The sequence below is a fragment of the Anomalospiza imberbis genome, unplaced genomic scaffold (genome assembly GCF_031753505.1).
Source record: "Anomalospiza imberbis isolate Cuckoo-Finch-1a 21T00152 unplaced genomic scaffold, ASM3175350v1 scaffold_71, whole genome shotgun sequence".
Classification (NCBI taxonomy): Eukaryota; Metazoa; Chordata; class Aves; order Passeriformes; family Viduidae; genus Anomalospiza; species Anomalospiza imberbis.
In genome coordinates, this window is record NW_027100324.1 from 209,274 (window position 1) to 226,068 (window position 16,795).

The window sequence follows — 16,795 nt, forward strand, 5'->3', positions numbered from 1 at the left end:
TTCCAGTTGCTCCCTTTCACCCTCACTTTTGTTCCAGTCACTCCCAGTCTCTCCCAGTGTACCCCAGTTCCTTCCAGCATACTCCCAGTCACTCCCAGTTCCTTCCAGCATGATCCCATTTGTTCACAACCACTCCCACTCAGCCTCAGTGTAGTTGCACTCACTGCCAATATGATCCCTGTCACCTCCAGCATGATCCCAGTTGATCCCAGTAGAAGCCCAGTTGTTTCCAGTCACCCCCAGCATGCACCCAGTGACTCCCAGTTCCTCCAACTTGCTCATAGCATGATCCCAGTTGCTCACAGTTGCTCCCAGTCAAACTCAGAATGATCCCAGTCACTCCCAGTGTATCCTATTTACGCCAGCATGGTCTCAATTGCCCGCTGCAGGCTCTTACTCTGTCCCAGTGTGATCCCAGTATGATCCCAATATGATCCCAGTCTCCCTCAGTGTGACCGCAGTCTGCCCCACATGGGCCCAGCTACTCCCAGTATGATCCCAGTACGATCCCAGTATAAAAAAGTCACTCCCAGTGCTGCCATTCCTGGGATCCCCCAGCCCTCTCTGCATTCCCCCCTCCCAGATCTCCCGAGAGGAGCCCCAAGGGCTGGCAGTCCCCTGGCAGGGTCCCCAGCAAGGCCCAGTTTGGATGCGCAGCCCCCAGTTTTCCCAGTGTGCCTCTCCTTTTGCCCGGGCCGGGTTCCCCCCGCCCCCAGCGGGTGGGAGCAGCCGAGAGCCCCGCGCTGCCCATCCCGACCTGTTCCGGCTCCATCCCCGCTCCTGCCGCGGGCTGCCAGGGCTGCGGGAACGGGGCACCGAGGGTGTCGCTGCTCCTGGGGGAGGAGGAGGAGGGAGGGAAGAGGAGGCATGGGAGGAAGAGGAAGAGAAGGGACAAAGGAGGATCAGGTAAAGAAAAAGGAATCATGAGGTGGAGCCCTCCCTGAATTCGCAGCCCCCCTGTGACCATCACCCCCCATCCCACAGGTGACCAGGGATGGGGAGCTCGGCCCAGATATCCTGGGGGGGTCCCTGGGTTGGGTTTTTGGGGGGGATGTTTGGAGAATGAAGAATTGCAAAGCTGAGCAGAAAAGGCCCCTTGGGGGGACACTGGGGGGTCCCGGTGGCAGCTGACAGCAGAGGCAGCCGGGAGGAGCAGAGCCCTGTGTCCCCCAGGAGCCCAAAGTGGGGAGCCCAGAGAGGGGGGAGCGCCGTCATTGGCGGGACCCTCAACAGCCTGGAGAGGGGCAAGGGGGACTCCTTGGAGCCCCTGCAGCCCAAAGCAGAGAAGGAGGGGAGAAGGGACCCCGGGAGCCCAAAAAGCCCTGGCATCCTGTGCCAGGAATGTGGACAGAGCTTTAGCCAGAGCTCGGAGCTGGTGGGCCATGAGCAGGTTCACCATGGGGAGAAGCCCTACAAGTGCTTGGAGTGTGGGAAGAGCTTCACGCAGAGCTCCCACCTGATCCAGCACCAGATGATCCACACCGGGGAATGGCCCTACGAGTGTGGGGAGTGTGGGAAGGGCTTCAGCTGCAGCTCCCACCTCGTCAACCACCAACGCATGCACACTGGGGAGAGGCCCTACGAGTGTCCCGAGTGTCAGAAGAGGTTTCAGACCAGCTCCAGTCTCCTCAGGCACCAGTGGATTCACACGGAGGAGAGGCCTTTCCGCTGCCCTAACTGTGGGAAGGGCTTCAAACAAAAGTCCCACCTCGTCACCCACCAGCGCATCCACACCTGGGAGAGGCCCTACGAGTGTGGGGAATGTGGGATGAGCTTCAGCTGCAGATCCCACTTGATCTGCCACCAGAGGATCCACACTGGGGAACAGCCCTATGAGTGTGGGGAATGTGGGAAGAGCTTCAGCCAGAGGTCCCCCTTGATCAGCCACCAGAGGATCCACACTGGGGAAGACAATACAAGTGTGGGGAATGTGGGATGACCTTCAGCCAAAAGTCCCAGCTGATCATCCACCAAATGATCCACACTGTGGAGCGGCCCTATGAGTGTGCCCAGTGTCAGAAGAGGTTTCAGACCAGCTCCCATCTCCTTGTACATCAGCGGATTCACACGAGGAGAGGCCCTTCCGCTGCCCCAACTTTAGGACGGTCTTTAAACAAAAGTCCCACCTCGTCACCCACCAGCGCATCCACACTGGGGAGAGGCCCTACGAGTGTCCCCAGTGTGGGAAGAGCTTCTCCAGGAGCTCTACCTTGACCCAACACCAACGGAGGCACCGGTAAGGGAAGCCCTGCAAATGCCTCAGCTGTGGGAAGAGTTTCGTGCCCTGCTCCAACTCCATCCCCCATGGGAGGATCCACTTTGGTCAGAGCCCTGGTGACCCACATTCCCAGTGATCCCTGCTGAGAAGACACCTGGAAGGTGGTCTCCACGTCCTCCTGGTTCCCCATAGGCACCTGGATGAACACAGGGGCAAGAACACCCATCAGGACTCTGATCTAAACTGGAAATTCACTGGCAGAAAGCGATTTGTTGACTTTACACCCCAAATAAATCTCACCCGCTCTGTCCAGTTATTTCTTCTGGTGGCATCAAGCAGTGCTGCATGATCTTGGAGGTCTTTTCCATTTCAATAATTTCTTTCTTCACCCTGTCTAAACAACCAGAACTGGGGTGAAAATAAAAAATTGAGCAAAGAGATCTAAAGCTGCACCATTTACCTAGATTTGGGGGTGAATTTGGGGTAGGTTCAATAGAATATTAGGGAGGATTTGGGTGTTCTGAAGCTATCAAAGGCAGGGGACATGTCCACAATCTCATAGGTGTGCTGGCAAAAGGTTTCCACCTGAGCCCGCCTGTTCTCCAAGAATTCTAATTGTCTGTCCCAGTCCCTGGCCTGGGTCTCCCTATCCGGGATGTTCCCCCAAAGTGCCCAAATCACTGCTGAAGCACCCGAGCTGATCCTGGCTGTAAATGTTCCTGTCCACCAACCTCTCCTGGTCAGTGCCATGGGAGGTGGGAGTTTAGGGGCTCCTGGGGGGACTGGGAAGGGCTTCTGTCAATCCTGTGGGCATTTGTGGTGCTGGGAGGGGGCTTGGCAGGGTCTATGAGGGAGATTTGGGTCCCTGACAGGGCTGTGTGGCTTGCAGAGAATTTGGGTGGGTCCTGGGGGAGATAGAAACGGGTTTTGGTGGTTCTTGGGGTCATTTATCTTGCAGGGAGTAGTTGGGGGGGGGGTCCTGGCTGGGAGCTGTGGGGTGGTTTGAGGAGTCTGGGAGTGGCTGTGGGGCTGGGAGGGCATTTTTGGGTGGTTGTGACTCCCCCAGCCTCCCAAAGCTGCCACCAGACCCCACCCTCAAGATACTGCCAGAGGTCAGTGGCTCCATGGTGGGGTTAATCGTCCTGGCTCTGCAGAAGATATGGGGGGGTCCCCGGGGCCGTGTGTGTCCCCCCAGAGCGTGTGTGACACCCCCCATCCCATTGTCACCCCCTTGTCCCTCCCCACAGGGCTCCAGCCCCAGCTCCTGCTCCCCCAGAGGGAATTTGGGGAGGGGGCAGGGGGGTGTGCAGCCCCCGCCGGGGGATGGCCCCGGCCCAGCCCCTTTGTTCAGCACCAAGCTGGGCTCAGGGCCGCAGGAGGAAGAGGCCGGTGGGAAGCAGATCCTGCAGCTGGGACAGTGCTGGGGGTCAGGGCAAGGGCCTGCCCTGCACACCTGGCTCAGGTGTGACCCTGCCCCGGCAAGGGAGCGGGACATTCCCATCCCCAGGGATCAGGGCTGGGAGCAGCACTTGGAGCACGGACATGGAAACACTGGGAGCGACTGGGAGCACACTGAGGGCGTGAATTATTCCCCCGCCTCCACCTTCTCCAGCCGCCCTGCCAGCTGAGAAATACTCGCTGGGCCTCGGCCTTGGCCAACAGCCCCTGGGCTCAGCTCCTTGGAGCTCATCACAAACACTGTCTGCTCCAGGCACTGCTGCTGCCCAACCAGCTCCTGGTGGCTTTAGGAGCAGCCCCGGGAAATGTTTTTGTTCCCTCGGTGGCACAACATCCCTGTTCTCACCCTGCCAAAGAAAGCTGTGGATGCCAAGTGCGGCCAGGATGAAACATTGCTGGCACTGAAGCCCCTCTCTTGGGGCCCTACAGACAGCGCTCCAAAAGGAGCCCCTTGGAGCTCTCCTGGGCCAGCGACTCCCTCGGAGTGGGGCCTCTCCGAGCCGGGAACTCTCCCGTTTGCTGCCCTCGGGGATCCCCAACAACGAGGGAGCCTGTGCCGATCCCCCCACTCCTCCAGGCTCAACCCTTCCCCTGCTGGGGAGATGCCAAAGCATCGGCAGGGAGCATTTCCCTGCCCTCAGGGGAATTTCTCACAGGTGCCTTGCACTGACTCTTTGTGTCTGTGTGCACACAGGAGTGCCTGTGCTTGGGAAATGTGGAAGAAATGCTGCTCTCTGAGGGGTCTGAGTGCCTTGGAGAGCTGAGCCAGTCAGGCCTGTCAGTAGGGTTAAATCACAAGGTCTAAGCTAAGTTAATTTGTGCTAAGAGTTGTTCTTTGCTAAGTTGTTACGTTTAAAATATAAGCCAAGTTGAATATTGTTAAATGTTATTTCTCAGTTAAATTGCAAAGTCATAGGTTATAAGTTCGGTTAAATACTGTAAAGTGCTGTTCTTTTGCTAAATTGTGAAGTTGAAGGTGGAAGTTAAGGTTAAGGTTTAAGTTAAGTCCTGTTAAGTTTGAGCTCTGTAAGCTCTTGGGCCTGTATTCCTTTTATCCTTGCCCTCATTTCCTTGTGTCTCACACACACACAGGGACAGTTCTCGGTTCATTTCTGGTTTGATTGCCTGGATTCTGTTTGGTTTTGTTGTTGCTTTGTTTCCTTGGTGTGCCTGAAGTGTCCAGTCAGGAGCAGAGTGACTCTTGCCAAGGAACTTTGTGGTGCTGTTGCTCAATATTAAATCTGGTTTTTGCTGCTCCCTTGCTGGGGATTTTTTCAGCGCTCTCAAGCCCTCGTTGGTAACAGGGTGAAGGAGCCCTGGGCCAGGCTCTGGCCCTGGCGGACACGGGGACGCTGCTGGGGGGTCCCTGTCCCCTGTCCCGCCCCCCATGGCCCTGTGTCAGGCTCTGGGCTCGATCTCGTGGAACATCCTCTGGGGGAGGCTGCGGCGCCGGTGTCAGGGTCTGTCCGAAAATCCCTCATGTTTGCCTCACGACTGCCTCCAAAGACTGAGACCCTAGACCCTGAAAAGTAGCTCTAGCCTGGCTGAGGTGGAAAGTCTGCCAAGTCTTAAGGACTGGTATGCAATGCCATGGGAACTCAGTGCGAGACCAATGGACTGGTCATGGTGGACTGAGCCCTAATCAGTTCGTCCTGTACCTTCGGTCCTGTACTCTTGGTCCTGCATTGACGCGATGATTACAACTGGTTCCCAAAACGAGTCCACACCCACCGTGTAGCCAGGAGAGCTGCTGCTTTGGCCTGATGCCACCCGCTTTGAGGAACCCTATAAAAGACTGAAGGAGTTTTGAGGACTTGGTCCGGACCCCACCTGGAGAAGACAGCCTATGAGCATCTCGTCAAGCTCCGAGGGCCTCGTCTCTTCAGACTGGTAGCTATAATCCCCTTCCCCTCCTTCTCTATTTTTCACTCTATCTCTTTATTTCTCTCCCACTATCGCAGTTGTTGGCACTAAATAAAAGTGCATTTTTGTTTAAGCAAAGTGTTGTGTCCCCTGCTGTGTCTTTTGTGCTTTGAGATCTCCAAAAAGAACCTATCAGGGACCCTGCATGCATTTGCGGACCCTGACATTAAATTGGCGTAGTCGGCAGGATCTTGATAGACAGATTAAGGGTTGCGGGTTGTATGTAGTTTGTAACAGGGGAAGGACCCTCGCTTCAGCCGCACCTAGCACGCCACATCCAGTGAGCGCTGTCTAGAAAGCAAGGGGGGGGCGAGTGGAATTTCCCGCAAACTGCATACACCCAGGTGAAAAGCATCCCCTGTCTTCAGGATTTTTAAAAGATCTCATTTGTACAAAAGATGGGACTTTGTTGTTTTATTTTTTGTGTGTGTCTTTGAGCTGTTTGTTGCAGTTGAGGAGACAACTATTTGTAACTAAGGAGTACCTCCCAAACAGTTTTGGTCTCCTCACCCACTCCAGGGAAGCGAAGGGAAACACAGTTTTAGCTGTGCTTGTGTGTAACTTAAGAGTACCTCCCTGAAAGTGGTTTTGGTCCCTTCACAAAATGACTGAAAAAGATAAAGATACATTTTTTGCTTTGCTAGCGAAATATGGTGCTAGACCCTCTCCAGCTGGAGAGGGATGGGCACAGGATAATTGGTTTAGCTTTGAACACGTCGTAGATAGAATATATTCTTTGCAACATGATGCCAGATATAAGCTGGGCAGAAATAAAACAATTCTCTGCTCAGTTTTGGGTGCTTGCCTATCGGCAGCCATTGAAACCCGTTTTAAACGGGTGACTGAAGAGAAGGCAGTCATAGACTCCTTGCAAAATTTGGTAGAAGTTTTGCAGAAGGAATTAGAACATGAAAGGAGTCTTAGAGAAGAGAGGGAGAAACGGGTGAGCAAAGAAAAAGCAGTAATAGACTCCCTACAAACCCTAGTAGAAGTTTTGCAGAAAGAATTAGAATATGAAAGAAGTCTTAGAGAAGGGAGAGATAAAAACTTAAAATATGTAGAATCACCAAAAGAAGTAGAAGAGAAAGAAGCACGCCACATTAAACACATATACCCCCAGAAAGAATTGGTACACATACAAAATTGTGGAGAATCTTGTTGTTCCAATTTGAGACCTCTCATTAAAACAGAATACAATTTTATAAATGAAGAGGATTTTGACCCTCACATTACCACAAAAGAAATACCATGCACTGCCACTGAATTAGCCAAATTAAAGAAAGAATATTCACGTCTCCCTCAAGAATCAGAGACAGAATATGTGTTTAGAGTCTCACTCACTGGAGGAGACCAAATTAAATTAAGTGAGCAAGAAGCCAGTGGCTATTGGGGACATGGAGTTTTCTTAACAACAGGAAATACTCGAGCTCCATGGTCCCTGACACACCGCGCAGCTTACTGGGCAGGGGGACTTAGCCCCCTTGAAAGAGGGGACCCTCTAGCCATTACCGGCACGCCAGATCAACTTTTAGAAAACATTCACAAAGCTGCCTGCTTGCAAATGATACATGAAAGAACACTGATTTCTGGCTATGAATCACCTATGCAATTGCCAGTAAAACCTGAAATAATGCCACCTCTAATTCGAGGTCTCCCTGAGTCCCTTAAACCAACTGCAATCCTCCTTCAGAAAACCATTGCATCTATCACCCCTGTAGACAGGCTAGATAGATTTCTTGGCAATCCTACTGACCAAACTGGTTCCACTAGCCCAAGCTTCACGTCTCTTACAACTCCAGCCCAACCTTTAAGCGTACAATCTGATAATAGCCATAAAGTGTGGACGTGGAGCCAAGTTGCAGAAGAGTTAATTAGTTACAGCAGAAAATATGGATCAGTGAATCTCCCAGATGATAAGCCTGAAAAAACCAGAGGGGTCAGGCACATTGTTTCTCCAAATGAAAAACCAGAAAAGGGGAAACAGATCTCTAGTCGCCAACAGTTGTGGCTAATGGGACTAAAAAGGGGAGTGCCACGAGAAGTGATGGATGGCTTACCATATGAAAAATTAGTTAAAATAATTTCAAACTGGCGCAGTCCCAAATCCATGATACTGAATTCACCTGATGTACAACCTAGCGCACCCCCTCCTCCACAAGCTTCAAGCTATAAGCCGAAACAACCCCCTTTACAAACTCTTGATAAAAAGCCAAACCATTCTCCTACACGAGTTTTAGACAATGGGTTACAAAAACCTTCCCTACAGCTCCAAGGCAGTGAAACAAACCAGCCTGCTTTAAACTAGAAACTCCGTCTCTTGTTAGTGAGCAAAGAGACGGAGAATGGCTGTTTTTGAGAAAGCTCACAAAAAACCCAAGAACAGGTGACTTATTGATTACAGCAATAGTCGGTCCCAAACGAGCTTTAGTAACCTTTGTGGTAGACACCGGAGCCCAGATTAGTGCACTGAAAAATGAAGATGCTCAAAAATGTGGAGTTGTTCCTAGCAAGAAACGGTGTTGTGTCTTAAATGCCCTAGGAACTACAGAGCCTATGGGTATCGCTTTAGTAAAAATCACATTGCCCGGGGAAGACAACTTAATAGTTGTCAAAATGGTAATTGGAAATATTCTGGACAGTCTGTTAGGGATGGATATACTTGCTGGGAAACAGTGGGAAGACTCAGAGGGTCTTTTGTGGTCTTTTGGCGCGCCACACCTTGACATCAGGCTGCTTAAAATAGCTCCATCACTACCATTTAGTAAAATCACTTCTGTAAAACAGTATCCCTTGCCCTCTGGTGCTAAAGATGGCATCAAGCCAGTTATTCAAGAATTGAAAGATCAGGGAGTTATTATTAACACTCATAGTCCGTTTAACTCCCCAATATGGCCAGTTAAAAAACCTAATGGGAAGTGGAGACTGACAGTAGACTACCGCCGTCTTAATGCTAACACAGACCCTCTTACAGCAGCTGTCCCAAATTTAGCTGAGTTAATAATAGCAATTCAAGAAAAAGCCCACTCTTTTATGGCAACAATAGACGTTAAAGACATGTTTTTTATGATACCTATACAGCCAGAAGACATGGACTGTTTTGCTTTTGTGTGGGAAGGACAGCAATATACCTTTACACGTTTGCCCCAAGGGTACAAGCATTCACCTACTTTAGCCCACCATGCTTTAGCCCAGGAGTTAGAAACCATATCTAAACCTGACACTGTAGCTGTTTATCAGTACATTGATGATATCCTTGTGGGAGGAGAAGAAAAAGAAGTAGTGGGGGATACTCAAGAGAAAATAATCTCTCGTTTAGAAAGCCTAGGTTTACAGATCCCTTCAGAGAAAATACAAAAACCTTCACAAGAAGTGAAATTTTTAGGAATATGGTGGAAAGGAGGTATGACATGTATTCCCCCCGATACTTTAACCTCCTTAGATCAGATTAAAATGCCAGAATCCAGGAAAGAACTGCAACAAGCTTTAGGATTGTTAGTGTTTTGGAGGAAACATATTCCAGATTTTTCAATTATTGCTAGGCCTCTTTATGACCTGTTGAGAAAGGGAGTAAAATGGGACTGGAGCCCCTCGCAGGAAGAAGCATTGCAACTGCTGATTTTTGAAGCAACAGCTTATCAAGCATTGGGTCCCATCCATCCTACAGATCCTTTTCAAGTAGAATGGGGATTTGCATCCTCAGGATTGTCTGTACATATATGGCAGAGGGGTCCTGAAGGCCCGACCAGACCCGTTAGCTTTTACTCCCGTGGTTTTAAAGATGCAGAAAAAAGGTATACCATTTGGGAGAAGGGGCTATTTGTTGTTAGCATGGCTCTCGTTGAAGTAGAAAAAATTACAAGACAGCAACCAATTGTATTAAGAGGTCCTTTCAAAGTAATCAAAATAGTTACTACCGGGACTCCTCCTCCTGAAGGAGTAGCTCAGCGGGCCTCCGTGAGAAAATGGTATGCACAAATAGAGCACTACTGCCACATTTTCTCAATCACTGAAGGAGCTGTGAAAAATTTGTCAATACAAGAAACAGAAAATCTGAGTAATAGTGAAGACAAACCTGTTTCAGTGATTAAGGTAGCCCCTCCCTTTTCCCCTGAGCAGTCACCTAACTCATGGTTTACAGATGCTTCATCTAAGAGAGAAGGAAAAGCGTGGAAATTCAAGGCCGTGGCCCTCCATACTTCCTCGGGCGAACAAATTATCACAGAGGGGGAGGGCAGCGCTCAAGTTGGGGAGTTGATAGCTGTTTGGAGTGTTTTCCAGAGGGAAGCACAGAACACCTCTCTTGTTTGCATTTACACCGATTCCTATGCTGTATACAAAGGCTGTACTGAATGGTTGCCTTTCTGGCAACAGAATGATTGGGAAGTTAATAGAATCCCAGTATGGCAGAAAGAAAAGTGGCAAGAAATCCTACAAATTGCAAGTCGAGGGAATTTTGCTGTGGGGTGGGTAGCTTCTCACCAGACAGACGGGAATCTAGCAGGAGAATGGAATAACAGAGCTGATGAATTAGCTAAGTTGAGCCCCCTAAAAAAGGATGAAATTACTGAAGATTGGGAACATTTGTTAGAATGGTTGCATGTAAAAAGACAACACACAGGTGCAAAAGATTTGTATAAAGAAGCTCATGCTCGGGGTTGGCCAGTTACCAGGGAAATGTGCAAAACTTGTGTGTCAGCCTGTGAGCAGTGTCGTAAACGGCTAGAAAGACATCCCCTAGAGGATGACCCACTACACTTAAGAAAAGGTAAAGGCTTATGGGATGCATGGCAGGTAGATTATATTGGTCCTTTTAAGCAATCAGGAGGTAAGCATTTTGTGTTAGTGGGAGTTGAGATAATATCTGGATTAGCTCAAGCTGAGGCCTTCAAAAGGGCTACAGGAGAAAGCACTGTCAAAGCATTGCAGATATGGTTTGGGACCTTTCCAAAACCACAGGAAATACAATCTGATAATGGGTCCCACTTTACTGCCAAAGTAGTGCAGGAATGGGCAAAAGGTGAAGGAATAAAATGGACATTTCACACCCCCTATTACCCACAAGCCAACGGAATTGTAGAAAGAACCAATGGTCTCCTAAAAAGACTTTTGAAACCACAAGAAGGAGGCTGGGATGGTCGACTGTATAAAGCTGTACAAAGTGTGAATGAAAGATGGGGGGCAAACGGATGTCCGAAAATCACCGCCTTTTGCCCGAAAGCTCCAACCATAATTCCGGCACTAAAGGGGCCAAATGATCCCAAAAATCCAGCTCATTATCCCGGACAACCAGTCCTAGTTGACCTTCCCACTGTAGGGGAGGTACCACTAGTACTGAAAACCCCTTTGAATAAATTTGCTTGGGTAGCATCTGATGCTCTAGGTAAAGAACACCGGATAAGTACCCGCTGGATAATTCCCTCTTTTTAAAAGTTCTGCCTTTAGATGGCAGATTTTTCTGTGTTTACTTTTACAGAAGAACTCCGAGGGACATGAAGACCACCTAATCCATGCTAAAACTGGTGATACTTTTCTGCATCCTACCACAATCCTATGGCCAGAAACCAGCTGAGTGGCCATGGTCTGAAATAATTGTGGTAGCATGCTGAAAAGGTGAAAGGATCTCTTTAAGCACAAAAAGGTTTGTACGCACCCAAGCGTACAGGGTTATTGGCACAATTTCACATTAACACAAACTGTAGAAGTAATTTGGTTTTGGTCCAAAAATACTGAAGTGCTTTCTTTTAAGTTTAAAGTATTGATTTAAATACTGGGGAAGACTTGATGTTAATGTAGTAATGCCTACTATACCCACCACCCAACCACCAGTTATGCTCACCCCAAAAATTTTTGAAATCGGACCATATGTAATAAAGAAAACTGGCCCTTAGCTGCATCCAGGCACAGCTCTGGATGCAGACAGTTGTTGCCTCAATTATAAGAGAAGGTGAAGAAGGCATTTTCCCTACTGAAATTCGAAAAATAATTTGGGACAATGCAAATGATTTTGAAAAGGAATTCCAATCCTGGTGGAATTTGGTGAACTTCACTTACAACCCAAGAACAAACACAGCCACAGCTTTTGTGTTAACGATATCTAATGCTTCAGTGCATTTGATTTTCCCTATCATTGCATTAGGACTGAATCATGACGGAGCTATTCTCTATCCTTCCGAGCATAGAGAATGGGCCCGTCAAATTGATAAGAAATGGCAAACTGTAAATTTGGAATCTTGTATTGTCCGGGAGCAACAAGGTTTTATTTGTGAAAGTAATGCAATTATAGCCCAAGACATTTGTTTGGACACAGAGCAGAATATTTGCCATTTTGAAGTTCACCCTGATGAAACTCCTGTAACAATATTAGTGTACATAGGTAATGGGTGTGTGTGTGTAAGGACTGCTTGTGATGTAGTGTTTATAGAAAATGTAGCAGTGAATCCAAAGAATCATTCAAATTTTTGTGTCTGTAACTTTACCACGATTACGGGATGTGATTTTTCTTATACTGTCCCAGTTATGTCTTACCACCTTTTACAATCCAATTTTACACTAATTCACCAGATATTGCCTGCCTCTATTGGAATGAATTTAACTTTGATTAAGCAATTGTTGCTTCACCAGGACTTAATTGAAATTTTAGAAAAGGTCAAGAGAAATGGGCAAAAGACCCTGGTAACAGTCCATCATGATGTGAAGGAGATACATCACGTTTTAGAAAGAGTAAGGAAGGATGCTGAACACAGATGGTGGGATACGCTTTTTGGGTGGTCACCTACTACTACAGGCATCCTGAATAAAGTGTGCCATCCTATTGTTGTTCTTTTGATCTTGGTTTTAATTGGTTTTGTTTTATCAGCCATTTTATACATTTTGAATTGGAAAATGATGAGGCAGCTGACCCGATTGACATCAATTATAGATGCACACAGTTCAGTAAAAACCCCTTTTGTTAAAGACATTCCTAGAGTTATTGACACAAGAAGAACTACACGAGCAGTAAAAAATTAGGCCTGCAATAGCAAATTAATTAGTTGTTCATTGTTTGTTTTGATTAGTATTGTTTGTTTTATACTGTGATTAAGTTTTTGTTTGGAGATTTTGTTTAAGAAATTTGTAAAAGAATTTTGTGATTTATTTTGATTTTTTTCAAAGAAATTGTTTCAATTATAAGAAAAATTGTTATAATCAATATTGATCATTATTTCCTATTCTATCTTTTCTTAATCCCTGTCCTTGTTTCTTTTACTTTTTCTCTCTTCCTCTTCGATATCTTTTTCTGTTTCTGTTTTTCTGGGATATATGCTGCCAGGCACTGATGAGTCGAGCCCTGAAGACTTTGTGACAACGCTGCAGACCTTGCTGATGGAGTACTCTCGTCGCCAGTCGTGAGTCACGGGGTGGTGTCAGGGTCTGTCCGAAAATCCCTCATGTTTGCCTCACGACTGCCTCCAAAGACTGAGACCCTAGACCCTGAAAAGTAGCTCTAGCCTGGCTGAGGTGGAAAGTCTGCCAAGTCTTAAGGACTGGTATGCAATGCCATGGGAACTCAGTGCGAGAACAATGGACTGGTCATGGTGGACTGAGCCCTAATCAGTTCGTCCTGTACCTTCGGCCCTGTACTCTTGGTCCTGCATTGACGCGATGATTACAACTGGTTCCCAAAACGAGTCCACACCCACCGTGTAGCCAGGAGAGCTGCTGCTTTGGCCTGATGCCACCCGCTTTGAGGAACCCTATAAAAGACTGAAGGAGTTTTGAGGACTTGGTCCGGACCCCACCTGGAGAAGACAGCCTATGAGCATCTCGTCAAGCTCCGAGGGCCTCGTCTCTTCAGACTGGTAGCTATAATCCCCTTCCCCTCCTTCTCTATTTTTCACTCTATCTCTTTATTTCTCTCCCACTATCGCAGTTGTTGGCACTAAATAAAAGTGCATTTTTGTTTAAGCAAAGTGTTGTGTCCCCTGCTGTGTCTTTTGTGCTTTGAGATCTCCAAAAAGAACCTATCAGGGACCCTGCATGCATTTGCGGACCCTGACAGCCGGGGGCGGGGGGACCCGGGGGGACAGGGGACCCCGCTGTGCACGAGCAGTGTTGGACTTCTCTGGGGGAACTGGGAGGGGGGGCTGGGGCAGAGTCACCTCCCCAGTGACCTCACACAACCCCTGTGATGTCACACAGCCCCTGCGATGTCATACAACCTCCTGTGATGTCACACAGCCCTTGTGATGTCACAGAGACAACTCTGAGCTGTCACCCTGTGATGTCAGACAGCTGCTCTGTGATGTCACAGAAGACTCTGAGATGTCACCCTGCAATCTCACTGTTTGTTCTTTGATGTGTTGGTGCAAAGGCAAAGAGAATAAATGCTTCCAAACTACCATGAATCTCTACTATGTATGGCAAGAAGTAAATCATATTTTGTTTAGCTGCATCTGACCATGGATAAAGCTGTGCATGGAAAGTGGCTCTCACTGCTAGACAATATAATATAGGCCTGGTGGAAAAGGTTATATTAATAGACCAGCAGGGCCTCTCCGAAAGGACACAGATAACCAGGAATAGAGAAAAGAGAAAAACAGAAAAATGACTTTCCACTGTCACAATTTTGTACCAAAACCTTGGTTATGAGAAGACAAAAAAGAAGATGTATTAAACCACATGTTTTGCAGTTAGGGACTTCTCTGACTTCAACTCTTAGGACTGAATTGTTCCCCAGGAGCGTATAAAAGTGACTGTGTGAAGAAAACTTTTCCAAATATTCCTAAAAATTCAGGAGTACTCTGCTGCAAAATTTCAGGCACTTCAGGGCATTTTCACTTCAAGCTTCAAGCGTTTCTATGGAAATGCTTGAGAGACAGCATACTTCATATATCCAACATCTCTGTTTGCAACAAGTTTTTATTTCAGATAGGGGTATAGGAAGGACATTCTCTAAATACAGAGGGTTAAATTCAAAGAATGACCCATTTCAGGCAATTTGAGAAACTTATTTTCTTTCATTAATTTCTCAAACATAGATATTCAAATAATTTTTAAAAGCAGACAAGCAACTACAGTAGGGTATTTCTCTACACTAAGGGTAACTTTGCAGAATAGTTATACACTGACAAGACTAAAGGGCATCTGGAGGGAATGCTAAGAAACAAGTCTAATTAAAGATACAGCTCATGAAATGACTACATTAAGTCCCTAACAGACTAGGTTGCTGTCTTTGAGATATTTCTAGCAACCTCCATCAACTTCACTGTTCTTCTGTGAGGATGTGCAGGTGGAGCCAGTTTCTGCCTCATAGACTTAGGCAACAGCACCGTCGTAACTGGAAGGTGAAGAGCAAGGCCACTCAGAGATGTGTCTGCACAACGAATCCATGTGCTGCAGCATCTTCCTTCCGCAGGAGCAGGAAAGCAGCTTCAGGATTGCCAGTGACAAATGCAACAATTACGCAGCGTTCACGTGGCTGCCATCGGGTGTGACCCCCCCCAGCACAGCTCTGTGCAGGGAACTCCTCTCAGTGGCTGGAGAGCAACATCCAGAGGCGAAGTCGCAGCCGACCATAAGCTTTCAGCGCCTCTAGGTGGGCAGCAGGATCTCGGGCCAGATGCTCAAAGATCTTCCTTCACCTTCACATCATCATTGCCTTCAATGGCATCATCATTGTCTCCTTCACCTACAGCCACAGGACTGCCTTCTCTGTCATTTTCAGTGCTGCTGTCATCTGCCTCCACAGTCACATCAGTGTTTTCTCCACCTTCCTCTGGATCAGTGCTGTCTTCTTTCTGCTCTGTTCTTCTCATCTCCCAAGGTCTTGCAGGAGCTCTGGTCCTTGCTGCTGCTGCTGGTGTCACAGCTCCTTCTCCTGCAGCTAAACCACAGGCCCAAGAAGAGCAGGACGCCAGCAAGAACCCAGAACGGCCACTGCTGCAGGGCACCAAAGAGCACGGCTCCCCAGCCCTCGTCCTGCTGCTCCAGGGGCCCCCGCTCCAGCTCCTGCAGCAGCTGAGCCATCTCACGGGCCAGCAGCTCCTGACGCTCCTTCATTCGCTGGTGCGTGGCCTCATCCAGCCCATCCCCAGCCGGCTGGGGGTACTGGATCAGGCTTTGCACGAGCACGAAGAGCAGTGACAGTAAAGCCATGGTCTGCAGGAGGACACACAGAAGGGGTTCAGTGGGGCCGGAATGGAGACGGACAATGAGGGGCAGGAGCAGCAGGGATGTGGCGGCAGGAAGGAGAGGGCCCCCGGCAGCTGGCAAGGCCTGCACCGCTGCCCCAGCAAGCAGCGCGCCCTCAGCGAGGCGCTCCCGCCGGGGCTGGGCCCTGGATGCGGGGGCAGCCCCAGGTACCGGCGCTTCTCCCCCAGCCCTCCTCCAGCCCCCAGCCCCGTCTCCTCACTGCTGTGCACTCACCGCTTGCCCAGGCTCTACTGGGGCAGCGGCACCCGCTGGGGCCTTTTCTAGCTGCCCCCATTGTGACACGGCGCCTGCGATGTCCCAGAACCCAGAGCGCGGCACAGGCCAGCCCCGCCCGCCGTCCCCAGCCCGGTCAGGGAACTCATCGTGGCCCTGGGCACCCCGAGCCCCAACAGACACCAAGTGCAGATCCATCACTCGGGAACCTGGGAACACCAGAGCTTCCCTTGACAGAGCAGCACAAGCACCCTCACACACAACCCTTGTCAAATTCAAATCTGGGTGACATGACCCAGGGATGTTCTCAGTGTACAATTGCAGGCTTTTATTTAATACTGGTGGGGGACATTTTTTATTAGTAGTATTTAAACTTACTACTTTGGGGTAGGATGTCATGTAAGCTAATGCTCTGTTACAGATTTAGTGAGATTTCTTTTTTTCTGAAAGAAATCCAGGTTGCCTGGATGATGCACAGGAAGAGTTAATACCATCCTAAAAAGGCCAGATAATTTAATTACAAAATTTTGATGCCTTCAATAACCTCTTAGCTCTCAAACTCTGTGGTTCAACACCGTGCAAAATTCTGGTATAGCCAGGATTTTGTTCAGAAAGCAGAATGTCTGTGTTTTCAAATTTGTGCAAAGATGTACCTCTGTCACTCCCACCATCTTCAGAATTGTCTCCCTTAAACAGTGTTAGCCAATCTCTTTGACTGATAAAGGAACTTCTGTCTCTTTCTGCCATCTCTTTGTGTATTTATCTCCAAAGGACTGTGAGTACAGGAGAGAT

General features: G+C 48.5%; 1 protein-coding gene and 1 pseudogene across 1 annotated transcript; both read left to right on the plus strand.

The window, feature by feature from the left end:
- The first annotated feature begins 867 nt into the window (after positions 1-867).
- Positions 868-2,222, plus strand: LOC137467628 (zinc finger protein 551-like; annotated as a pseudogene).
- Positions 2,223-5,369: 3,147 nt separating this feature from the next.
- On the plus strand, positions 5,370-12,988 carry LOC137467630 (uncharacterized). Its single transcript, XM_068179092.1, has 3 exons — positions 5,370-5,382; positions 6,415-7,695; positions 12,909-12,988. Exons 1-3 carry the CDS (start codon positions 5,370-5,372, stop codon positions 12,986-12,988), a joined length of 1,374 nt encoding a protein of 457 aa, XP_068035193.1.
- Positions 12,989-16,795: the final 3,807 nt, after the last annotated feature.